We start from the raw sequence: 27,137 nt of genomic DNA on the forward strand, positions 1-27,137 counted from the left end.
GACACCAATACATTTATAAAAACTCTGTTTATGTACTTATAAATTCTAATTTTGTTTAAGAAAAGAAGATCCTGTTTCGTTTAAGAAAAAAAGATCCTGCCTCATAACCACCCTCACATGCTGACAAACTACCATCTATAATAAGCCTTCCTATATAACAAGTTAAACTGAGGAGGTCTAAAGCAAAAAAAAAAACCCTTTGGTGGCAATGAAAACCTTTTGAAGGGGTCAGGGAGGCAGCAATATAAAAGTCACAAAAACCTTTATAAAAGGGAAGGTGTTCTTGCGGTAGAAGCTTGGGTAGAGAAAACCTTAAGCTCTGTGCAAGTGGAAATAGAGCGTAGGTTGTGACCAGAGCCCTCCTGAGGTATAAGTTTAAGGTAAAGTAAGGAGGAGCTGGTCTAAAGGTTCAAAAGCAAAGGTTGAAAAAAGTATTTTTTAAAGAAAAAATCATTATATTGGGTAATGTTTGTGGTAGGGTAAACAATACACAGTTGCATCTTTAAGCAGGAACATCACAATCTGAGGCAATGATAATTTGTTTACATTCAACTACAGGGATTTAACTGGGAAGAAATTTCTAGGTTGCACTTGGTATGCATTTCAAACTCTTCTGGTCCTCTGCTTTCAACTACACTCCTTGAAACAAAGAATAAATCAGGTTACTGCAAATTTGAGACTGGGCTCACTCTTTGAGCCTTTATTTCATATTTATTGCTGCCTCTGCACAGCACAGTTGCTAGGACAGTAAAGATTTCCACTTTTGTGAATATACTGTACCAAGCCTTAAAAAGGTTCCAGGGCGTGCTAGCTCACAAAAAGAAAACAGCACAAGTAACAAGTTGCATCAGCACCTGGGCTCTACTAGACAGACGTGAGGCATGTAGTTTCCATCCTCAGACCTTAGATCCTACATTAAATTGTTGAATGGGCTGGTGCCTTGACGTGAGACAGGGGGGCTCACCATGGTTCAGCTCAGAAGGATATTTATTTATTATTCTCCTATCCATTCTATCTTCACAACAACCCTGCGAGGTAGTTTAGGCAGTGTGTGTAACTGGTCCAAGGTCACCAAGTGAGCTTCCATGACAGAGCATGGATTTAAACCTGGTTCTCCCAGATCTTCATCTGACACTCTAGCTATACTGGCTCTCACACAAGAGAGGGTACACAGAGGTTCGTTGCTGTGACTTAGGGCTGCCATTTTGCTGAAAGAGTAATGGTGCCTATCTGCTGCATCAAACCAGAGTTTCAACCGGTGCAATTTTCCCATGCTACATATTCTTGCCAGGAAAAAGCTGCGCCTTCTGACTTCTTCCAGGTTTTCCCCAATGCTGTGAAAAGATGATGGCAAATCTGCTGCTATTCCAAAGCAGCAATTACTCATGTATAAAGCAATGCTCTCTTTGTCTCCTGCCCACAACCCTGTCCTTAACCCCAACCAAGTGACAGCTCTTCCTATCACGTGGCTCTCTGGCTGTGATGTCATATAACTTCCTGTCATATGCTTGCACCTCAGTGGGTCCTATGTGGAGTGGTTGTGAGTCTGGAAACGTTGAAGACCACTGATCTAGAGGGAAGTGAAACTGGAGACTTGTGCTATCTCTTGGCACAGAGCCATGTTTAGTCTCCAAAGTACCAAGCCAAAAAAGGCCAAGAACTGTTCACAAAAGCTCTGTAACATGCAATATTTAAAAAGACCAGATACAGCATAGAGCAGAGTTCCTGTACTTTTCATTATTAAGAGAGGAATTATCATCAAGAATTCCTTTTCATGACAAGGGACACTTGTCTTCTATACAACTATCAAAGATAAAGCAGACATTCATCAAGTTACCCCAACAACGTTTTGCAAGACCCAAGAAGGAACAATATTAAACTAGCAGTCTGGGTTTGGCCTTAGATTTTTGAGTTAGGTGGATCTGTAGAGTTTCAATGAAATGGTGGAAGTGGTGTGGCAAGGGAAAAACACGGGCCCAAGAGCCCTTTGGCAGCAGCGGCTAGTGGAAAGCAACGGACAAAGCTACGTTTTTATTATTGTAAAGTCTGGAGTCCACAAGGGTATAAATCTGACTTATTTGAACTGCAGCACACAAAGCCTGAACTAACCTCACTGTCCTCAGGAGCATACCTAGTCTGCGTGCTCAACAAAAATCATCTGATACTTGGCCACTGGGTAGCAACTAATAGGAATATATAATACAATTATGTGCCACACTTTGGACAATAACCAAACAATGTTTTATTTAAGCAGTAGGGGCAGTTCAATGTCCAAACAAAACAAGTGGACCCCAAACCAGCAGGGATGGCATAGAAGAAAGCACTCATCCCCCACCCCCACCCCATGCCTGTCACCCAGCTTGGATGCAAGGCAATTGCTTCTGCAGCAGGCCTTGCACCCAGTGGAGTGGCACAGGAGGATGGTACTTGGGGCAGTAAACCCCTTGAGCAGTCCATTAAGCAGAAAAGTTATAGCAACTCCCGCCCCAGTAATGGGCATAAGTATGCAATTTGATAACAGATTCACACATATACTTAGCCGGAAGTAAATCCCAAGTAATTCTGTTGGATTTCTTTCTGATTAAACATGTATAGAGTTGGGCTGCCAGGTATCTGTTATTTTTACAGGCTGTTCTGGAGAACACCACAGTTCCATAAGGCACGTGGCTTATCACACTCCACAGTGATCCCTCTGGTGGAAATTATAATCTGTCGGTCACAAAAGCAGAAGAGGACTCCCAAGCAAAGTGATATTTGCTGGGCTGTATTCTATTCAGATCCAGACTCTGAAGAAAGCAAAACATAACTATCACCCTATGGTTAAAGAATAATAAGTAAAGACTATTTTCTGTGTCGATGTTGTGGGGAAACACACACACTCTCTCTCTCTCTCTCTCTCTCTCTCTCTCTCTCTCTCTCTCTCTCTCTCTCTCTCTCTCACACACACACACACACACACACACACACACAGTACACCTGGGAAATCCCCACCATGTGATGAATTTTTGAGAGCTCATCTTACCGGCTTTTACTACAGCCCGAAGTATTTCACAGTATTACATCTGTACAGCACGTTTCTCTCGTATTACAGCATTTGAAAAAACTGCCAGTCATTCCTGGTGTTTCAGAATTTGCATCATTGTTGATTCATCTACAAAGATTTTTGTCTACGCTCCTTGACTTGAACAGCACAAAAGGTTAACTCAGCAGCTAGAGCTGCAAGACACTTTCAGTCGCTGCAAAAGACTCTCTGCTCTCTGCACCAAGGTGGCCACACACCCCAGTTTCTGTGGCTGCCTGTACAAAGGGCAGTGTGATGAAATCTTTAAGCAAGAACTTGTGATGAGATCTGCTCAGATTCATTGTGCTGTTTGAGGCTGTTGCACTAGTCTTGGGAAAAGAGAAGCACAAGCCAAGTAAAGCAGTTCTTGCACTGAATCAACCCCCTGGTGCATAGGCATATGCAAAATTTATTTTATTTTATTTAGATATTTATAGTCTGTTTTTCTCCCCACTGGGGACTCAAAAGTAGCTTACATCGTTCTCCCTGCTCCATTTTTGTTGGAAATAGCAATGTCTGTTGTACAAGAAGGAAGAAGAGCCTTCCATACAGGGAGCAGCAAGGATCAATTAGTTAGGATAGCATCCTAATTAGTTAGGGGAGCATCTCTCTTGTTTCCTAATGGTCATTTTCTTGTCTTGTCTCCTATTGGACTAAACAGGGCAATATCCTGCTTCTTCTCTCTCCTGATATCTCTCTTCTAGATGTAGTTCTGATAGCAAGCATCTGTCTCTATCTCTCCTCTTTACTCTCAAGTATGTAGTTCCTAAATAAACTCTTTTTAACCTCTTTAACCAGCACTGCGTGCCCAGCACTGTGTGTGTTCTTCCTCTGCCTTCAATTTTATCCTCACAAGTGTTTGTGGCAGTGTTAGGTTGAGAGAGTGTGACCTTCCGGTGGAAGTTTTGGGCTGCACAGAGCACTTTATCAAGTAGAATGAAAAATAATTTAATTTCCTGTATAATGGAAATTTGCCGCCACCCCTCACCCCCTGGAGAAGTAGCAAGGACTTGTAAGGGGGCATTTCATTTCCCCACTGCCACTATTGCCTCTTTCCTTTCCCTGAAAGCCCCATATCCTCTCTCTTTTTCCTGTTTCCTGCTCTTCTTACAATCCACCTGCCAACGTTCCTTTATCTGACCCCCGTCTTCAGCTTTCCCTTCCCTCCCTGGCAGCCTTTACACAGGAAAACTATGGCCAGGTTGTTTGGTGCTGGCTTCCAGAATGGGCCCAGCTGCATGGTAGAGAACCCACAAAAACTTGCAGGGGGACCCCATTTTCCACAGTATCCCCTTCCCCACACTATTTTCTCTGTCTTCAGCTTTCCCTCCTTTCCTCCCCTGGCAGCCTCTTCCTGGAAAAGCTCTGCCTAAATTGCACTGTCATGGCTGACCTTTGCCCAGTGGAGAATAAACACTTCACTTTGTCCTGTTTCCCCTCCCACACTATTTCCTCTTTCCCATCTTCTACCAGCCATATAGCCTCACTTTTCTGCGTTTCCTGCTCTCCTTTCCACTCACCCACCTGCTTTTAATCTGCTCCTACCATCTAATTATTTATTTACTCCATTTTATCTGGCTTAACATAACATAAATTGAATTTTCATCATCATCATCATCACCACCACAACAGGGACACAAAGCATCTAACATCATTTCCCTCTCTTCCACTTTATCCTCACAACCACCCTGTGAGGTTAGGCTGAGAGTCTGTGACTGACCCAAAGTCACCCTGTGAACCTCCGTAACAGAGTGGTGATTCAAACCAGGATCTCCCAGCTCCTAGTCTGAAATTCTAACCACTACACCACACTAGCTTTTGTGGGGTGGCTGCTGATGTAGCAAGCAGCTGTGCTAAGATGAGACATGTAAGTTGTGTGGTAGCAAGTCACATAGCAGTCTTCTCTCAAAGTCCAACTGCAAGAACAGCCTTGAAAAGGGCCCTAACCCCTCCCCCACACCTTTTCCTCATGGAAAGCGAGGCTTGAAAGCTGGTAATGCTGTTGTAGTTGCCTAGCAATGGCCACTGAGGGCACCAATTCCTTGAAGCTACAGGCTCACCTTTTATCATTTGGGGAGGGGGTTACCCCATGTATTTTTGTTAAGATTTCAGATTTTTATATAAACCTCAGGCTTTCCTTGGGTTTCTAAAAAGATCTGTCCATGGCCCAAATCTCTGATTTTAGTACCCACAAACGAGGCCACATTGAAAATTAGTGATACACGTTTACAATGAAGAGATTTGGCAAATGGATGGGATTTGACTGTGCCCACAATTTTGGCCCAATAATTGTCTAGGGAAATGTACAGAGAAAAGTAGGTGCATTTTAAAAATGTATTCCGTCTTACCTAGCAGACTTTTTTTTTATAAAAATTTTATTGGTGAGTACATAATTAATACATACATTCCCCATCTTACCTAATTTATATCAACCCCCACCCTTTCCCTCCCCCCTCCTTGTAGACTTCCAACAGCTTTCCAACCCTTAACCTATCTTATTACTTAACTTATTTTCAACTATATTCTTCTAAATCATATATATACTATATCTCTTACTCTAAGCATATTCAGATTCTTTTATACATACTATATCAAGTCCACTAATATATCTATTCTCTACGGGCCAAGCTACACATGACGAATGACACTTGAATGGCAAGTGGATTGAGTGGAGGGCAAGTGAACAGGGAGAAATACACTTGCTGTTCAAGTGTCATTCGTCATGTGTAGCTTGGCCCTACGTCACTATTTAAACTGTATATTTTTAATAAAGTCTCCTTAATAATAATACTAGCTTAGGTTAATTAATAGCTAATTTTTCCCATTGATGGTAAAGTTACTTCTCTCTTCTATTTATAAAATCACAAATTAATAGTTCTCAAACTGCCACAGTCCTCCCTTCACATCCCATTTTTTTTCTAAATATTGTTTCAATTTCCCCCAATCTGCGATGTATTCTCCTGGATCAAGATCTTTCAGTTTTCTTGTCATTTTGTCCATTTCTGCCATGTACAGCAATTTGTAAATCCAATCTTCTGTAGTTGGTATTTCTTGCACTTTCCATTTCTGCGCGTATAAAAGTCTTGCTGCTGTAGTCATGTAAAATAACAATGTTCTGTACTGCATTGGAACATCTTCCATTCCCAAGTTCAGTAGCAACAATTCTGGGTTCTTATTTATTTGGGTTTGCAAAACCTCATTAATTACTTCAATTATATCTCCCCAGTATTGCTTAGCTACCTCACAAGTCCACCACATGTGATATAATGATCCTTCATGCTTTTTGCATTTCCAGCATCTATCTGACATATTAGTATTTCCTAGTGCGATTTTCTTTGGTGTTAAATACCCAGACGTTTTGATTAATATTATTGCCATTATAGAATCATAGGCTGCTTCTCTACAGTGATGGTTCTCCATCCGGTTCTCTTACAGCTGCAAATGCAGAGGCATTTGTGGATCCACACACGGGTTTCCCCACACTTCTCCTGCCCCAGTACCCTGTGGTTGCCACTCCCCCCCCCCCCCCCGCGCCACCAGACGGCTTTGGCTTTTTTCCTTAATTGATAACATATCACTATAGCAATATGTAAAATACCGATTAAGGGAAAATGTCCCCCAATCCCCCTGGTGGCATGGGGAGAAATGGCAGCTGCAAGGGAGTGGGCAGTGAAAGTGAAGGCAATGTGGGCAGGACCTGGAACAATCTGCTCATTCTAATCCACCCCTCTTTGACTGAGATTGTTTAAAAAATAGTAAAGCAGATTGAGAAAAGATGGCAGCAAAGTTGGGTGTGTTGGCAGAGTTCAGGAAATAATCCAATCCACATTTTGGAATTTGCTTTCAATTAATTTACTTCAGTGGAATTTTTGCAAAAAAAGACAGTAGCTGACTACAGGCCATTAATGCAACAGAAAGGCCTTCAGAGAACAAGCACTAACACATACTAACACACAGCAGAGAGAGAAAAACAACAAGAGGTAAATTGAACTGCAAGAGAAAACATTCAATAAACCCTAAACACTGGAGAATGCTCCATAGCTCCCCCTAGGGTACAAGTCGACTAAACTACTTTTCCAACAGAATTTACAGTAACTAGACTCTTAGCAAGTTGTCACGTTTGTGAATTCCCCATGATACCATATGGAAACTGTAAGTCCACCGCACTTTGAGACCCAAGCCAAGCCGGACGAAAATGCCTATGTGGAAGCAACCATGGATGACAAGACAGCATTTCAAAAGAATAGGGTTTAGCTGTATGGCCTGCTCTGATGAGGTGGCAAATCCTGATTTTATTGCTACCTTTAGAATACAGTTGCAAACAGAAACAAACAGGAGTCTTGTGGTACCTTAAAGATGATCACATTTTTAAAATTGAAACATAAACATGTATGGACTGTAGTCCACTCCATCAGTTCTGGAAGCTTATATGATAATAAAAAGTGGTAGGCTTTTAAGGTGCCACAGGACTCCAGTTTGTGGCTAGTTTGGGGAGGGAGGGGGTTTTTTTTGTGTTTTATTTTAACCTGTAAGAGTATTTCGACAAATTTCGTATATGTTTAAAAATCCTTCCTGCTCATAGAAGACTAGCACATCAGGGACAGGGCTAAGCAAGACTAATTCTCCATGACAGGGAATATTCAAACTTGCAATGTGAAGTTTTATAGACCATGTGCAATTATTTATTAAATTCCTATCCCATTCCTTCCTCCAAAAGGGTGAAATACTTGGGAAAGAGTGTATGTACAGGAAATGTATCAGGGCGATCCGCAGGAGCACTAAAATGAAACGCAATGAAAGTGTGGTTGCATTTTTAAAGATTAAGAATGTTTTATGATTTCCGTATCACAATAAACCCACTCAGCTGAATTTTCAGTGCCGCCTCCTCCTCTCTCCCCATCATATAGCCCCTTAAGCCAACACAACCCATCTAGACTGTCTGCCCGTATGCCTTATTCTGCCATGATATGAAGCAGGCTGACATGATTCAGCACAATGTGATAGATCATTTGACTTTTGGGGGAATACAATGCAGCAATTAAGTAATGTTTTATTTCCTCATTTTCTTTTTATTTAAGAACACTTTTGCATGACTTTGTGCTGGGTGAAAGGTGCCCAAGAGCCTGGTCTGGAAAAAGGAGTTCTTTTTTCTGTGCATGCAGTTGGCTCAGTATGGACCAAGCCAAGCCAACCTTTCCTTGTAAACTGCTCAGCTACTGTGCCTGTTCTGACCTGGTATAGAAACAGATACTGCAATGTTGCTCTAAGGCAGCATCCAGATGTTCTGATAATTCTGGGTTAAACCAGAAGCTGGTAACACATGGGTACCAGCTATAAACAGACATTTGAGTGGCAGGGTGGGGGTGTTACAATGCAACCATCATGCAGGTTTAGTGCTCATCTGGCTGTGGAAAATATGCTGGTTTACTTGTCTTACAGTGCAATGCTACACAGAAGAATTTCACCCTTCTATACCCACTGAATTGACTTAAAAGGAACGGACTCAAGTGGATGACCAAGGAGCAAACTGGGGGCACAGGCTAGGGCCAACTCCTGCCTGTGGCTGATTCCAAGGGGTAGCGATGTTTTCTGGTATCTCCTATTCCTGCAGCTTTCAGTCACACTGTATTAAGGATCTATAAAATGGATTAAAAAGCTATTATCTTCATTCTAGAAAGTATGTATATATCTGCACAACAACTTCTTTGCTCCCCTAATAACGGGCCTTTCAGGTCACATTTCTCCTCCAAACTAGTTTTTCTTTCTTTCTTTTAAAATTTTTTAAAATTAATTTTTCAAATAAGCAGTAGATGGAAAAGAAGGAAAAAGTATAAAGAAGCAAGAAGAGAGAAAAAATTTAAGGAAAAAAAGATAAATGTATTCATAATGGTACAATACTCAGTATATCATTAAACATTCTTAGTAAATAGATTATACTATTAATAATGAGACATTTAAGGCCTCTCTGCAATACCTCTGGCCCCCCAATCCTCTGTATTTGTACCATGCTAGTGATCCCTGGCCCCAAGGATGTTCACCTGGCCTCGACCAAGGCCAGAGCCTTTTCAGCTCTGGCACAGGCCTTCTGGAACACTCTCTTTGTGGAGACACAGGCCCTGCGGGACTTGCTGCAGTTCCGCCAGGCCTACAGTTGTGGTTGAGGCGGTGGCCACCTATCCAGCCAGCCTCCCTGCTGTGATTGTTTTGATTTGTTTTGCCCTGCTGGTTTCCATCTCGGCGATTTGCTGTGTCTTTTCCCACAGCGATTAGGTGTACTTGATTGATTTATATGACAAATATCACATCTTGGAGTACCTTTGTTTAATTGTATTTGTACTGTATTTATATTGCATTTTACTCTATATTTATTGTCTTGTTTTTATGGGTTTATTTACTGTGTATGATTATAATGTTTGACCTGCTCTGAACCTGCTTGCGGAAGGACAGGCTAGAAATCAAATAAATCAAATCAATCCTTGCCTTGCCTTGCTATTGGCAGCAGCTGCAGCTGGGTGAGAAATATCTTTGGTCCATGCACAGTCTAGTCAGGCTTCCAAAGGCAGCCACTATGGGGAAGTTCATGTACTGTGCAACCCTGGTTCTATCTTGGAGGGTGTCTTATAGACCACATTTACAATAAATCTTTTTGAAAAGTTGGATGTCTTTCATAGTATGTTGGAATAGAGTCTACCCTGTGGAATCTGTAAAGAATGAAGTGTTATTAGAGGTGGGCACGAATCACAATACGAAGCAAAAAAACGCATGAACCAGGCCGATTCGTGGTTCGTGAAAATGCAGTTCGTGGAACCGTGTTTTCCACGAACTCTATGACTTTTTTTACCTGGTTTGTGCAAGTCGTCAGCGGTTTGTAAAGCCAGACAGGTTGGCGCTGCTGATCGTGTGAACCAGCTCGGGCAGCAGGAGAACGGGGCTCTCAGTTTCACAGCCCCTGCGCTGGGTTCAGCCGATGGGCTGAAGCCAGTGTGGGGTGAGTGAAGCTGACAGCCCTGTTCTCCTGCCGCCCGAGCAGTGTCAAACTCACAGAAGGGGCTGACAGTTTGACAGACCCCGTGCCGGGTTCAGCCCATGAGCTGAAGCTGGCGTGGGGTGAGTGAAGCTGTCAGCCCTTGCTAAAGCCAGCGCAGAAACTGTCAAACTGACAGCCCCTGTTCTCCTTCCGCCGTGGGCGGCAAGGGAACGGGCTGACGGCTTCACTCACCCCGCGCTGGCTTCAGCTCATGGGCTGAAGCCAGCGCAGGGTCTGTCAAAATGACAGCCCCTGTTCTCCTGGGTGGCAGCTGACAGCTCCCGTTCTCCTGCCACCCTGGGCGGAAGGAGAACAGACCCTGCGCCAGGTTCAGCCCATGGGCTGATGCCAGCACAGTGTGAGTGAAGCTGACAGCTCTAGGAGTGTGCAAAAAAAATATTGGGATTTCCCCCTCTGCTTATTTCACATGATGGGAGGGAGAAGAGGGAACCCCCTCCTTCACCTCCCATCGGATGAAATAAGCCACGAGGGGGCGGGAGTTCAAACCCCACCAAGCAGATCAGCTGCTTGGCGGGGTTTGTGGCCGAGCCTTTAAACTCCATCTGGGTCATGGGAGAACCCCCCTCCCCGTGACCCAGGTGAAGTATGGAAGGGCCCTTTCCAGCTGGCTGGAGGAAGCGGTGCAGGGAACCTTCTTCCCTTCAAACTCTCCCCCTTTCCAGCTGCCCTCGGCAGCAGGAGAATGAAGACTGTCAGTTTGACAGACCCCCTGTGCCCGTTTCAGCCCATGGGCTGAACCTGGCACAGGGTGAGTTAAGCTGACAGCCCCCTTTTCCTGCCTCCTGGGCGGAAGAACAGGGCTGTCAGTTTCACAGACCCTGTGCTGGGTTCAGCTGATGGGATGAAGCCAGCACAGAGTGAGTGAAGCTGACAGCTCTAGGGGTGTGCAAAAAAATTGGGTTTCCCCCCCTATTTTCACTCGATGGTAGGGGGAAGAGGGAACCCCCTCCTTCCCCTCTCATCAAGTGAAATAAGCTGCAAGGGGGGAAGTTGAAACCCCACCAAGCACATCCGCTCCTTGGCAGGGTTTGTGGCCGGGCCTTTAAACTCCATCTGGGTCATGGGGGGAAACCCCCTGCAACCCAGGTGAAATGTGTAAGGACCCTTTCCAGCTGGCTGGAGGAAGCGGCACAGGGAACCTTCTTCCCTTCAAACTCTCCCCCTTTCCAGTGGCTGGAGGAATGGGGGGAGAGTTTGAAGGGAAGAACGTTCCCCGCACCGCTTGCAAGCCTTCTTCCCTTCAAACTCTCCCCCTTTCCAGCTGCCCTGGGCAGCAGAACAGGGGCTGTCAGTTTGACAGACCCTGCACCGGCTTCAGCCCATGGGCTGAACCCAGCACAGGGTGAGTGAAGCTGTCAGCCCCCTTCTCCTGCTTCCTTGGCAGCAGGAGAATGGGGCTGTCAGTTTCACAGACCCCATGCCATGTTCAGCCCATAGGCTGAAGCCCATGTGGGGCAAGTGAAGCTGACAGCCCCCTTCTCCAGCTACCCGGGTGGCAGGAGAAGGGGGCTGTCAGTTTTACAGACACCCCCCCGCACACTCTTCAGCCCATGGGCTGAACACTGGCACAGGGTGAGTGAAGCTGACAGCCCCCTTCTCCTACTGACTGGGCTGTCAGCTTCACACACTCTGCACCAGCTTCAGCCGATGAGCTGAAGCTGGCTTGGGGTGAGCGACAGTGACAGCCTCATTCTCCTGCCACCGTGAGCAACAGGAGAAGGGGGCTGTCTGTTTCAAACGCCCAGCACCTGCTTCGGCAGCTGGCACCGGGCATTTGAAATTCCACGAACCGATTTGTGACCTGGGAAAAGGTCGTGGAAGTTCATGGTTTCTGGTTCGTGGAATGTGATGAACTATGAATCACGTGGTTCAGGTTTTTTTCAGTTTGTGCCCATGTCTAAGTGTTACACTTCGTTTAGAATAGGGATTTAGGGTACTTAAGGTAAATAAATCCAATCTGTATCTAAGAGTACATTGTTCATCCTTATGTAAGTTACACCATATTTCTACTCTATTGTAGGGTTTTTAACAGTTCTTTTAATTTTTCAGTAAAATGGTATAGAAGCTTATACCTTTCCAATTCTCAGTTGCCGATATCCACATTTGCTAACTGCAATTCTAATACTGTTCAGTCTTATTGTCTGGGTCCTATTGCCCTCTAGTGGTAGAAAGGTGCATGTACATTGCTTAAAGCAAAACCAATGAAAATGTTTCAGGTACCTTCTCTTTTTTTGAAGAACACTTCACCTTCTTTTTTTGACATCAGTGCTTTTGGCACTCCCGCTCTAAACATTTTCATCTCCCTTTAACAATGATGTAATATTGTGCTTTTATGACACAATATATTGCAAGCAGGCTGACAGTACCCAACTTATACCAGGCTATTAATCAATTATTAATTATTATTTCCAGGCTCTGAAACCATCAAACTTCTTTTGTAAGACTTCATTGTAAATATGTTTTCCAAGCTTAATACAACATTTATGCAATCTAGTCTTACAATACGTCCATCACTGCAGACAATGTTTTCAAATCACATTAAATGACCAAATCTGCACAAATGTACATATGAGAAAAGCAGTTCTAAAAAAACATGCTCTGATTTTAAATGGTGCACGCATGGGTTGCAACTGGCATCATCTTTTAAAAGGCATCTTCTTTCACACAGAGAAGGGAATGCTTCTTTTAACATCTTACTCATTATCTACAGATTTTATATACTTTACTAAAAAGAAGAAAAATATTGAAAAGATTTTGTGATGGTTTCCTGGGGCAAATCCTTTTAAAAAATAACTTCATCTCGCCAGACACAACTCCAGGATTTTTAAAAAAAATTTCCTACCCTCTCCAGGGCATCAAGGATCCTAGGAGGAATAATGTTCCAGGATAGAAATCTGGCTTGGATTAAAAAACCACTCAAGCCTCTGGCCAATAACTGAGAAGGAAGGTCAATTGGACAGAGGAAAAAAATTCTTTTAAAAAATGATTGAGAATGAAGTTTATAACACAAACTGAGGTAAATATAAGTAAGTTGTAAATATGTCCTTTCTGCTTCTAAACCACATGCCAGTGTTGTTACAAATAAACACAGCATCCTGGCTGCAAATTAGTAGCATGTTATAAAAGGCAAGGAGAGCCATTCTGACTGGAGACATACTAGGCTCTGTTTCGTGGAGGAAGGTGAGCGAGCGAGCGAGCATTGTTCTGCCTGCTTGTTTTACAGTAGGTGAGAGCTGATTGTCTGCGTGCTTTTTGTCTCTGTACAGATCCAGGTGAGAGCTGGTTTCTGGCTATTTGTTTGAGTATGCGTGCATGTTTTCGTTCCATCTGCTGGTTGGGGTGATGTGTTACGAGCAGGCCAAATGGGTTAACGGATGGAGTTTACACCCTGGTTTAATTTTGTTCTTAAGTAGATGGAGAAGTCATGATTAAATCATAGTAAACTTGTAAGTATGTGAATCTTTGGATAATAGTAGACCAACAGGTTAGGCCTGTATGAAGGTTTTTGTGCATACAAAACATCCAATCTGCCCAATTCAAAGACGTTTGGGTTTTCAGCCTTTTCTAACAAGTGCTTCCAAGTATTTGCCTTGTAGAGGGAAAAGACTATGGGGCTTGTAAAGTCTTTTTTTTTAATCATTTATTAGTACAAAAGAAAAAAGAAAAAACAAGAAAAACAAAGCTGGCAACAAAAACTGAAACACTGTTGGCAAATCTATACATCTGCTTCTATAAAAGGATTCCAAATATCTAAAAATAAGTACATATGCAATTCCTGTCTATATGTGATACATTCAAATGTTGGTAAGTTTATAAGGTCCTCAATCCAATGAGTTACAGGAAGTGGGCCTTTGTCTTTCCAGTGTTCTAGTATAAATCTTTTAGCAACTGTAAGTGCAAGGAGGTCCATTTCCGTTGACCATCAGTTAGGTTCAAAGAGAGGCAAATAGTTTAAAAGTACATTAACATCTTCAAAAATAAATGAGTATTCTAATACAAAATTCATATGGGTAACGACTTCCTCCCAAAAGGGCCAAATGACTGGACGTGTCCAATGCATATGTTTAGGAGAGGCTTGACCCATCTATGATATCAGTGGAAGAGTAGAAGACATCATACCTCTAGAAACATTAGGAATACCTTGCTCGCTCAGACCAACTGTCCAGCTAATTGAGAACCCTTAACAGTAGCTAGCCAGATGTGCCTAAAAAGTTCACTTCTGTTATTTTACGCACAGCGTCTGGCAGTTATGGATTACCAGAGGCTTCTTGCCATGAAGTTTTAGAAATAACACTCCTCCTGACTACATCACTGTTTGTCCCTCTTCTAAGAGTCCTTGTGGGTCCCCCACCTAGTAATGTTACTAATGCACCAATTATAGGAACATTGTAAAATGGGGCTTTGCCCCCAAAGAATTCAGAAATGCAGATGTGCCGTGCTATTCATTCTTGAAACGATTGTCCTGTTTTTGATAACAATGTCAGCTTTTTGTTCTTATTCCAGTGTAAGGCAGGATGAGTATCTGTGGAATATCAGGATTTAATCAGTGGTCAAAATTCATCCTTAATGCTGAAATGCGGCTGGTCTTCAGGTTTGAAGTCTGGATTGGGGCTGCCATCCTCGTTGAGAATTCTTTGGGCAGTGTAGCCAACAATGGGATACTTGGCTTTGTAGACATTATTGAAGGTTTCATCCAGAGATTGCAGCTCTTCTGTTGTGAGTCCCGTCTCGATAGAATATGATTGTGTAAAGAGAAGAGTTGTGGAAGAGAGAGAGAGCAAAAAAAGGCTCATTTTTGCTATTACATGACTGTGACAACATGCAAGAGAAAGATGTGTAGTTGGGAGAATCACGATTGCTCAGATACGAGTACTAAGGATTCCCCTTCCCCTTGGCAGCTGCATTTCTTCTGCCTCTTCCCTCCCTGCTCCCAGTCTATGATCCTGTATAGTCTTGGCCCAGCACTACCCACCAACATCAACAGGGACAAATGTAAGTAAATAATGTACAAGACACACACCACCACAGAACAGACATCTTTTTTCCTTACTGTATCATGAGAAAGATCCGCAGGATCAAGGGACATCTTTGCAATTCCTCGGGTGGAATCTTTCCCAACTAGTGCATTGTATGGGGCTCCTTTTCCATAAAATTCTGTCCAAGAAAATAACATGGCCATGAAATGATGCCCAAATTTATTTAACTCTCACACAGTGTAATTCCCATACAGTGCTAGGCTTTCTGCATAGGGTTCCACATTTGGTGCCTGTGATGTTTCCAGGACCAACACATTTTATTGGAGGGCAACCAGTTATAACTGTTAATTAAGGTACAAAAATCCCAAGTACCTAGATGCTCATATGCCTAAAACGTAAGATACTTCTACATGAAATTTTGATACATTTCTGTACAAAGCATAGAAATGATTGTCTATCCCTTCAGCGCCAGTACTGAAAAATTAAAGTCCACTGTACAATAAGGGAAACATGGCCCCATGGTAATAAATACTGCATTATACCGTGTACAGAATGGCAAAGCAGGTAGCAACCAGCTAGCCATCTAATTAACCAAGTGAATTAGCTGGTGACTAGTTGAAAGAGAGGAAAGGCAGTATATGTTTTTGAGTAAGAAAATAAGAAGGGGGGGGTCCTTTTTTAAAAAAAGTGAAAGACTGTGAGGTGAAAGAAGATTCATGTCTAGGTAGCTGAAGAGAAGATACAGATTTCCAACATAAAACCTAAAAAGTTATCTTCTTTGTTTCTCCAATGGATTGTAAATATCTTTTTCTCCTTCTTCTGATATCATCTATTCACTTTTATATATAAATGTTTGCTAACACCCTGTACTGATTACCTTATTCCTGTGCCAGTGTTTGGGAAACCAAAACGGCAAGGGATAAGCACAGTACAAGCAGACCTGTGAGAATTCGGCGGGCAGGAGTGGGGGGGGGGGAGAAGTCACATCCCATTCTTCCCTCTCCTGCTGGTCCCTGTGGCCCCTGCTGTGATAAGTCTCCCCATCTCCGCTGACAAGGGGGTGATGGGGGAGGATAGGCTTGGAACAGAAAGCATGCCTGGAATGTATTACACCAATCCCAGATTGCCAGTTCGCCAGCAGGAAGTGGGGGAGGCTTGAACAGAAACTCCGCATTTTCTTCTCTGAGCCCCTCAGGCTAGGTTGCCATTGAGATCTTGAAGTATTTGTGTTACTTCAGCCAGCATTTTGTCTGTTTGCGTTATATCTGTCCTTTGTTTAGGTTTTTTAAAAATTGTTTCTGGATTTGTTGAAACCTCAGATTTCTACAAGATTTGTAGAAACATGGCCACTATAGATACAAGGCCTCATTATGTGTATTTTTAAATCTCTCCCTTCCGCGTGGGTCATGTTTAGAATTAGATATATTAATAAAAATTCCATTTTTCCTACAACTATCTGCTGCCAATAAGGCTTCATTTCCCAGTGCCGGCTGGTTATGACATCATTCCACATCTGAGTAGAAGCAAGGTATGTTTATGCATGTAGGCACACAAAAGAGAAAAAACCCACTAGAAATACATAAAGGGTTTTCAGCTACTAACCAGGGGCCCCCCTGTCCATAAATTCTGTTCAACTGAGAACGTCCCTATTCTGCCTCAGGCATTCTGTGTCTCTTAGAACATTCCAAGATAACCAATAATACTCTCTCTCCTTACCTCATACTGCTTCTTAACTTCCTAGTTTTAAGCAGACTACTAAAACTAGACCACATTTATTTATTTTTTATTTTTTTAATTTATTTTTTTAAAAAAAAAATTTATTGGTGAGTACATACAATGTTATTCAATATACAAATTTCCCGTCTTATCTAAATTATATCAGCCCCCACCCTTTCCCCCCTCCTTACTGACTTCCAACAGCTTTCCAACCCCAAACCCCTCTTATTACTCAAATTACTCTTAACCATAATTTTTCTAAATCCTATATATGTTATATCACTTATTCTAAGCATGTTCAAATTCTTCTATATCTCCAATTTTCTAATATATCAATCTACATTTCACTGTTTAAACTATCTATTTTTAATACAATCTCCTTATTACTAATATTAGCTTAGATTAATTAATAGCTAAGTTTCCCCATTAATGGTAAAGTTACTTCTCTCTCCCCTTTATAAAGTCACATATTAATAATTCTCAAACTGCCACAGTCCTCCTTTCACATCCCATTTTTTTTCTAGATATTGTTTCAATTTCTCCCAGTCTGCAATATATTCTCCTGGATCAAGATCTTTAAGTTTTCTTGTCATTTTGTCCATCTCAGCCATGTACAGCATGTACATGTAATGTAAATCCCATCTTCTATAGTTGGTATTTCTTGCACTTTCCATTTCTGCGCATACAAAAGTCTTGCTGCTGTAGTCATGTAAAATAGCAATGTTCTGTACTGCCTTGGAACTTCTTCCATTCCCAAATTCAGTAGCAACAACTCTGGGTTCTTATTTATTTGGGTTTGCAAAACCTCATTAATTATTTCTATTATATCTCCCCGGTATTGCTTAGCTACCTCACAAGTCCACCACATATGATAAAATGATCCTTCATGCTTTTTACATTTCCAGCATTTATCTGACATATTTGCATTTCCATGCGCAATCTTCTTAGGCGTTAAATACCACCTATACATCATTTTGTATACATTCTCTTTAATGTTGGTACAAGTTGAAATCTTCAAAGTATTTTTCCACAAGTATTCCCATGATTCCATTATTATTTCTTTATGAAGGTTTATTGCCCATTTCACCATCTGGACTTTGACTGTCTCGTCTTCCGTATACCATTTTAAAAGTATTTTGTATATTTTCGAAATATCTTTTTTGCCTTCTTGTAGAATCACTTCTTCTAACTTCGAGTTTTTTAGTCTTATTCCTCCCTTTAGACAGTCCGAGTTGTAAAGATTCCTAATTTGCCTATACTGAAACCATCCATAGTGAGGAGATATCTCTTCTTGTGTCTTTATTTTTGGCATTCTATGTTCTATCGACATTATCTCTTTATAAGTTAAACATTGTTGTTCATTATAAACAGTTCTCGGATCTATTACTTCATATGGTACCACCCATGAAGGGATACCACTTTCCATGTAATTCTTATATTTCTTCCAGATTGTGAAAAGGCTTCTTCTGATATAGTGATGCAAAAACATAGAGTCCGCTTTAACTTTATCATACCACAAATAGGCATGCCATCCAAACAACTTTTTGTGTCCCTCCAAAGTCAGCAGTTTACAGTCTTTTAACGTTATCCAATCTTTTAACCATGTCAGACAAATTGCTTCGTAATATAATCTTATGTTTGGCAGTTGCAGCCCCCCTCTTTCTTTTGAGTCTTGTAATACCTTCATTTTCACTCGTGGTTTCCTGCCTGCCCACACAAAGTCTGAAATTTTTCTTTGCCATTTGTCAAATTGTTTGAAGTCTCGGATAATTGGAATAGTTTGCAGCAAAAACATCACACGTGGTAGCACATTCATCTTCACTGCTGCTATTCTTCCCAACCATGACAAATTTAATTTATTCCATTTTATCAAATCTCTTTCTATTTGTTGCCACAGTTTCTCATAATTATTTTAAAATAAATCTATATTTTTTGCAGTCAACTCAATTCCTAAATATTTCACTTTATTAGCTACCTCACAGTCCGTTATATCCATTAGTTCTTGCTGTTTTTGCTTCGTCATGTTCTTACACAATATCTTCGACTTCTTTTTGTTCATATAAAATCCCGCCAAATCACCAAATTCCTTTATTTTATCCATTATTTTTGGCATATTGTCTATTGGATCTTCCACTATCAACATTACATCATCCGCAAATGCCCTGACTTTGTAGGAAAATTCCTTTATTTTTATGCCATGGATTGTATCGTCCTCTCGAATTTGAATCAACAAAATTTCCAAAATCAAAATGAACAACAATGGAGATAATGGGCAACCTTGTCTTGTACCTTTACCTATTTTCAATTTTTTAGTCAAATCATCATTAACTACAATCGCTGCACACTGGTCTTTGTAAATTCCTTTAACTGCTTGTGTGAACTTTTCTCCCATTTGCAGCTTTTCCATAGTGGCAAACATAAAATCCCAGTTCAAATTGTCAAATGTTTTTTCCGCGTCTACAAAAAAAACCCCAACTTCCCTATCACAGTGCTTATCGTAATATTCAGTAGCGTTTATTACTGTCCTTAAATTGTCCTTAATTTGTCTATTGGGTAGGAATCCAGCTTGTTCTTCTGCAATAAATTCCGACATCCATCCCTTTAATCTTTCTGCCATAATTTTCGCAAATATTTTATAGTCATTATTCAGCAACGAAATTGGCCGATAATTCTTAACATTGGTCAAATCCTGTCCATCTTTCGGGATCAATGATATATTAGCTTCATTCCATGAATCAGGAATCTTTTGGCCTTGTAATATTCCATTAATTACCTCACTTAGAAACGGTGTCAGCTCATTGGCCATCATTCTATAGAACTTTGCTGTTATTCCATCTGGTCCCGGTGCTTTCCCTAATTTTGTTGATTGTATAGCTTCTTTTATTTCTTCCTCTGTCACTTCCCTATTTAACTTCTCTTTCCATTCCTCTGAAATTACTGGAAGCTTCACTTTCTCCAAATATTCCGCTATTGAATCTCTGTTCACCTCTTTCTTTTGGTACAGCTTTGCATAAAATTTAAAAAAGGCTCTACTAATGGCTGATTGATCTGTCAATGTTTTATCTTCCTCTCGAATCTTAGTTATGATTTTCTTCTCCCTTTTTTTTTAATTGCCATGCTAAATATTTCCCAGGCTTATTTGCACCGTCAAACGACTTCTGTTTCATTTTTTTAAAATTCCACTCCAATTCTCTATTGTTCATTGCCGTCAATTGTTCCTGCAGGATTTTCATATCCTGAAATATTTTCTTTTTTCCTGGTCTTTTTTTAAGTTGTATCTCTTTGGCTTTAATTTTTTCCATAATTTCAAGTCTCTTTTCTTCCCTACTCCTCCTAGCTCTTGCATTCAGATCCATTAGCGTTCCTCTAATAACAGCTTTATATGTGTCCCATACCTTGTTAGTTGGTACATCCTTATTCAAATTGCACTGTATAAAAAATTTGGTCTCTCTTCGTAACAACGCCATATTTTCTTCCATTTGCAGCAAGTCTTCATTTATCCTCCATCCTCTTTTCTTTTTATTTTTCCCAAATCTCCACATAACTGGATTGTGATCTGAGCCTACCTTGGGCATTATCTCCACATCTCTAGTCCATACCACCAGTTCTTTGGAGGCCCAGATCATGTCAATTCTTGATAGTGTGAAATGTCTTGCAGAGTAAAATGTATATTGTCTATTTTTCGGATTTTGTCTCCTCCACACATCTTCCAGACTTTCTTGTTCCTTAATCGCAAAACACGATTTTGGCAAAGTCCTCTCTTTTTCTATGCACTTTTAGATTTCTTGTCTTCTTCCAAATTTGTAACTCCATTGAAGTCACCTGCCAAAATTATTTGATCATAAGTCAATTCATCTAATTGTTTCTGTAAGTCCTTGAAAAAAATTTCTTTTGCCCCATTGGGCGCATAAATTCCAATCACCAAAATCTTCTTAGAGTTCCAAATTATTTCCACTGCAATATATCTAGCATCTGTATCACTTAGAACCAGTTTTGGCTGTAGCTCCTCCTTTACATATAATACAACTCCTCTCTTTTTCTTTTTGGAAGCTGCTACAAATTCATTTCCAAGTTTTGCAAGTTTCAAATATTTCACATCCTGTTTTTTAATATGTGTCTCTTGCAAACACACTATATTACATTTTTGTTTTAAAAGCCAGTGGAAAATAGTCTTACGTTTAAAAGGTGAATTTAGTCCATTTACATTCCAAGATTGGAATGTATGATTTTACACTCCATGATCAAATTTTATCTCCTTTTGGTAAGTCTTTTTCATTGTCCCTGAGAAACCTTTCCATCTCCTGGCCAGATCTGATGATTTTCCTTACACCACCAAATTCGAAAGCCAGTCCTTCAGGTATTTCCCATCTGTATCTGATTTTCATGTCTTTTAACATCTGGACCAGCTCTCTATACTTCTTCCTCTCCAACAACACCGATCTGGGCAGTTCTTTCATGATTCTCACCACTTTCCCATCAACCTCTAATGGGTCCTGAAATTGTTTACTCACAATTGACTCTCTTGTCTTTCTAGTTGTAAATTGCACAATCATATCTCTTGGTAACTTCCTTTGAGCTGCAAATTTTGAGTTAATTCTGTATGCCACGTCCAGAAGCGCTGCAATCTCCTCTTCTTCTTTTCCTAGGTATGCCGCCAAAATTTCTGTAATCTGCTCTTGGGCTGTTTTTTCCAAAACTTCCGGGATTCCACGAAATCTCACTTGTCTTTCCATTTGTTTACATTCAGCTACGGCCATTCTTCCCTTCACGCCTCTCAGCTCCATTCTCTGCACATCTGCCAAGGTATCAGCCGCCTTTTCTACTGTGTTAACTCTCTGCTGTGTAACTTGCATTTCTTTTTGAACCTGATCCATATTCTTCGCTAGTTCTGCCATCTCCGATTTAAGTGTCTCTTTAAAGTCTTTCAAATTTTTCACCATCTCTTGCATCATATCTTTAAGCTCTTTATTCCCTTCTGAAACTTTTTTGTCTAGGTTTTCCAGCGCCATTTGCCATTCCTTCTTCGACATCGTGGGGCTAGCTCTACTTCGCTCCCACGAGTCTGCTCTTTTCCTTAGGTCCGTGGCGCGATGTTATTATTTTCCTTTATTTTTAAGAGTCAAAGTTTAGGTTATTTTTATAAAAACTGATATTTACGCGGTCCAAAATGTCGGGCGTCTTTTCTCTATGGTTTTACTCTGAGGCAACCGCCCTTACCCTTGTCTAAGATGGCCTACTTCCATTTTTCTTGAAGCCGCAGCTTTGCCCTCTTCAAAAATGGCAATATTCCACTTCCGCTGCTTACAAGCCGCTTCTCGCCAAGCTCTTTATGGTTCTGACACACTTCCTGTTCCTCTCCATTTCACAGCAGTTCTCACGATGTTGAAAGTTTCTCACAGTCCACTATCTCTCTCTAGCCGCAGGTATGTAAACAATAATCGTTTTTCCGCTCTAACTTTTCTTTACAATGTCACTTTTTAATAATTTATTTGCCGGAGTTTTCTCAGTTATATATCAAGTCTTTTGCAGTTTTCTAGATCTTTGTCACTTTATTTCTTATTGTAATCAGTCCCGTAATGAGAGATAGCAATCTTTACCTTCTTAGATGTTTCTCTTGGGTTGTAATCGCTGCTTCGATTATCCAATCGATTCAGGTTCCCTTCTTAGTTTGCTGAAGCTTGGGCATGTAGGTCTTATGCCAAAATTTGACTCCAAAGTCGCTGCAGAGATCTCAGCAGCCTCTCTTCGGGTGGGACCTCAAGGGTGGATGGGGGCTTGTTACGTAGAACCACCCTCACACCCGAGATCAACGCGCCCTCAAGGTCTTGAGCGTACTTGCCTGTTCTCTGCCTGAGAACAGGGGGCTGCAGGCAGTTTGCACCCCTCCAGCCCTACAAACAGCGACTTGGACAGCCCTTGCACCCCTCCAGCCCTACAAACAGCGACTTGGACAGCCCAGCTCCCTGAGCTGTGTTAGACCTGCATGGATCCCAAGCCGGAAGTCATCAAAACTAGACCACATTTAAATGGTTGCAAGAATCAATGACAAGTGCATAAAATTTCACAAGTGAAAGAGTGATGGGTCTACGATTATTGTCTAATAAAAGAGGAATGTCTCCATATGATCTATATTTTGGAACAAAGGAAAAATTAAAAGATCCCTAACCTCAGAAAAATATCTGCATTCAAAAGTCAAGTGATATATAGATTCCAAGATATTCTACTTCCTTAAAAAACTTTATTGGCCAGGCATTCGTCCTAACTCAACAGAAGCTAGAATACTGTAACTGGGTCCTAAGTATTGTGTGTTTATCCAGTGAGATACCACTAAGATAAACTAATACTTCAGAGGCAGCAATCTTTTAAAAAAATGTCTTGCATACATTGCAGTCACACCCTCAGGAGAAAAGACAAGGCTAGTAAAAGCCTGAAAAGTGGCTTTCGAGTGGCTTGGACCAGATGGCTCTGACACCAATGGGAAAATAAGCAAGTGCTTGTTCACACTGGTATTTTGGTGACTACCAGGATTATGATCTGGATAACAGAAGGGTGCTTACAATAACATGCAACACTCTCCTTAACTATAGTCAAGCTTGCCAGCATAATATAATGGGTAGGATGTGGAACTGGGGAAACTTCGATTCAAAACCCTGCTCATCCCATAAATCTCACTGAACGAAGAGGTTTGGCTGTCATTATCACTCAATGGGAGAACAAAAGCCCCATATGCCCTGCCCTGGGGGAAATAAACTCCTCTAACAGCATTTTTGCTGTAGCAGCAGTAAGGGATTTCCTTTGGAGAAGGTCTTGAAAGACCTGAAGGAGATCATCCAGCTGAGGGAGTGACACTGAGGCTTCTGTCTCTGGTCCTGATTCAACCTAGAGCCCTTTTGTCTCTTCTGTTTAAAGTTAACTCACCTTTTCCAGAACTGACATCAAACACCACACCTTTAACAGCTAGGTAGATAGGCTGATCCTCCTGAAAAGACATTTTTAAAAAGAAACATGGCTTTTAGAATAACAACAACAACAACAACAACAACATCTGATTTATATACTGCCCTTCAGGACAACTTAATGCCCACTCAGAGTGGTTTACAAAGTATGTTATTATTATATTGTCGAAGGCTTTCATGGCCAGAGAACGATGGTTGTTGTGGATTTTCTCTCATCTGTGACACTGAGAGATCTCTGTCTTTTGGTGCTACACCTCTGAAGATGCCAGCCACAGCTGCTGGCGAAACATCAGGAACTACAATGCCATGACCACGGCTATACAGCCCAGAAAATCCACAACAACTATGTTATTATTATCCTTACAACAATCACCCTGTGAGGTAGGGCTGAAAGAGCTCTGAGATAGTTTTATTTATTATTAAATTTATAGTCCGCTCTCCCTGCATGTGGGTTCACAGCAGATAACATCACATATGTATCACAATAACATCACATATATATCACAATAAAATCACATTTAAAAGAAAAGCATAAAATTCAGTGAACATAGAACTCTAGGCAGCAGCCCATATTGCGTTAACCTGACCAAAGTATCCCATGAGATGGGAACTGGCAGACAGTATCAAGCATATCAGTGGAAAGCTGGGGTGAGGGGGTTTCAATCCCCCCCTCAACAGGAGACCAGCAGGGGAGTCCGCCACTGCCCTAACCTCAGCCATACTCCTGGTGGAACACGTCTGTCTTACGGGCCCAGTGGAAGAATAGCAAATCTTGCTGGATCCTAACTTCAACAGAGTGTTCCACCAGGTTGGTGCCAGGACTGAAAACACCCTGGCCCTGATCGAGGCCAGATGAGCATCTCTGGGGCCAGGGATCACCAGCAGCTGTTTTTCGGCTGAATGGAGCACCCTCCAGGGAACATATGGTCACCCAGCTGGCTTCAAGCAGAGGAGCAGGGAATCAAACCTGGTTCTCCAGATTAGAGTCCTGCCGCTCTTAACTACTAACTGGCTCACTCAAAATGAAACATAAAAGGAGTCTTGTGACACCTTAAAGACTAACACGTGTATTGTGCCATACACTTTCATAAGCACAGCTGAGTTTATGCGATAAATGATTTGGCAGGTAAGTATGCATGCACGTATCTACATATACTCAAAGCCAAACAGAAAACTGGACAGAAGATGTTACTACAAAATGAGGCTAGACAGTCAAGCTATCCAAGGGATACTATGCAGAAAAAATATAAAAACAGGTCCGAATCAAAAGAGCAAATAATTTTATCCAAAGGAGTATGTACTATTCTTATCTAGCAATGCAACAGCAAAGCAAGCTGAACAGTGTACATATACACTGGGGGGGGGGGCGCTATTACCTTCTATAGTGAAATCAAAAAGAGTCCAGTAGCACCTTTAAGACTAACCAATTTTATTGTAGCATAAGCTTTCGAGAATCACGTTCTCTTCCTCAGATGCATGGAGGGCAGAAGGAAACTGGCCAAATATAGAGGAGGAGAGGGGGGGAAGGGGGGAAGGAGGAGAGGGGGGATGTAAACAACTCCTTTGATATGGAGATGCAGACAGCTCCTTTTGGTGTGGGGATCAGTTTGCTTGTGTAAAGATTCAAAGGAGTTTACCGTGTTAGTCTGTAGTAGCAAAATCAAAAAGAGTTCAGCAGCACTGCAGCACAAGCCCTCGATAACCAGTTTCCTTCTGCCCTCCATGCATCTGACTAAGAGAACGTGATTCTCGAAAGCTTATGCTACAATAAAATTGGTTAGTCTTAAAGGTGCTACTGGACTCTTTTTGATTTTGCTACTACAGACTAACACGGCTAACTCTTCTATAGTGAGTTAACCATTTCCTATATCTACTGAAACTCAGATAGATGAAAACATTATCTAAAAGGGAAAATGGATATATAGAAAAAAGCGATCACATTCAATTATGATCTCAGTCATCGATATTTTTATGTTTTGTCTGTTAACATTTTATATTACTCTTTCCAAAAACGTTAGCGAATTAGCCAATCTTTAGGAGCCTGGCGCTGAGTCTCTGCAAACACACAAACCGGAAAGATCAAGGCAGCTCGGCGACCAGCCGGCTCCTGGCTGCTCCCAGTGATCCGGCGACGCTGCAGGGGCCGCTGTTTTGCCTGGGCGTCCCGAAACATCGCAAGGCCTTACTAGCCGGGCCCCGCTAGAGGGCAGCGGCAGCCCTTCCCAGGCGTCCTCTCCGAGCTTACCTCCTGCCCGTTGTATCTGGCTAGCTCGGACTCTGTGAAGAGCCTGACGGGTCTCTCCTGCGGCGCGGGCTTGAAGCGCAACTCCCGCTCAGTACGCGCCTCTTGGGAGCCCAGCAGGGCCAACCCTAGGACGGCAAGAGCCAGCCTGAAGCCGTCGGCCATGGCACCAGAAGGCGGGGAGCTACAAGCTCCTGCGGCGCTGGAGCGGGGCCGGTTGGGAGCAGGACAGATCTCCTGAAAGGAAACGATGGCTAGGACTCTCCCCTCCTCTTCCTTTTTCCACGCTCTCCCTTGCTCGCGGTGCTTCAGCGCCCCCCCCATCCTTCCTTTCCCTTCTCTTCACCCCACGTTGGGCTTAATTTATAAAAGGATAAGTATCGGGGCTGGAAACTACCAGAAGCCATGCTTCGCGTTTTACAAGCCGTTCTGTCGCATGCCTGATGTGTGGGAGATAAGATTGTCAGTGGTGTTTGTCTGGTGTGAAGGGGAAAGGCAGTCTGCGCATGTTCCAGAATACTGGAACATGGTTGTATCAAGGATGCCTTTATGGTTGTATCAAGGATGCCTTCAGCACTGAGAAGTTCTAGGATTGTATAATAAGCTTAGACCCTAATCTCTCCTACTAACTCCACATTTAATGTGACATTACAACATTCACATTACAACATTATTAAAGTATATCTTAAGGGGTATGGCAGGTGAATTTCAAGAGGTCTGGGTGTATGTATGTTTGAAATGTTAAAATGCATTTTCTTACAAGCTAAAAAAAGTGCTTTCAAATTTGTGTATTTGGATTGTCATGTAACACCCCAATAGGATCTATATACTAAAACCATGAGAATGCTGACATGCCATACATACCAGCACACACACTTCATTGCTGCAGCATGCTTCACAGGTATGACCGCAGCAGCATCTAATCCAGAATAGGTACGGTTGTTAAACGCCAGCATTTCAAAGTAAAGTATCATAGAAACATATGGGGAAGTTAAACAGATGAGATGGCATGGCTGTGAATTCATCAGTCCTGTTTCTGCATGCAGATCTCTCATGCTGGATCAGGGCAAAAAAAGTGTTATTTGATTAATCTGCCAATCAAAATGCATTACTTGAAAGTCTCACTCTATTTAATGAT

General features: G+C 41.8%; 1 protein-coding gene across 1 annotated transcript; it reads right to left on the reverse strand.

Moving 5' to 3' along the window:
* Window positions 1-13,797: 13,797 nt before the first annotated feature.
* NENF (neudesin neurotrophic factor) lies at window positions 13,798-26,228 on the reverse strand. The gene is made up of 4 exons (XM_055001033.1): window positions 26,003-26,228; window positions 23,720-23,780; window positions 15,160-15,263; window positions 13,798-14,836 (listed from the first exon to the last, which is right to left on the reverse strand). The coding sequence occupies exons 1-4, from the start codon at window positions 26,162-26,164 to the stop codon at window positions 14,660-14,662; spliced, it is 504 nt and encodes a 167-aa protein (XP_054857008.1). The 5' UTR covers window positions 26,165-26,228; the 3' UTR covers window positions 13,798-14,659.
* Between the last annotated feature and the right edge of the window lie 909 nt (window positions 26,229-27,137).

Source organism: Eublepharis macularius, chromosome 1 (genome assembly GCF_028583425.1).
Source record: "Eublepharis macularius isolate TG4126 chromosome 1, MPM_Emac_v1.0, whole genome shotgun sequence".
NCBI lineage: Eukaryota > Metazoa > Chordata > Lepidosauria > Squamata > Eublepharidae > Eublepharis > Eublepharis macularius.

Excerpts from the sequence above, each read along its gene's own strand:
- NENF (XM_055001033.1), bottom strand. The coding sequence starts at position 26,164 with ATGGCCGACGGCTTCAGGCTGGCTCTTGCCGTCCTAGGGTTGGCCCTG. Across the intron at positions 23,781-26,002 it reads CCAGATACAACGGGCAGGAG|GAGGATCAGCCTATCTACCT; the intron begins GTAAGCTCGGAG and ends ATGTCTTTTCAG. Across the intron at positions 14,837-15,159 it reads CGGATCTTTCTCATGATACA|ACGGGACTCACAACAGAAGA; the intron begins GTAAGGAAAAAA and ends TATTCTATCGAG.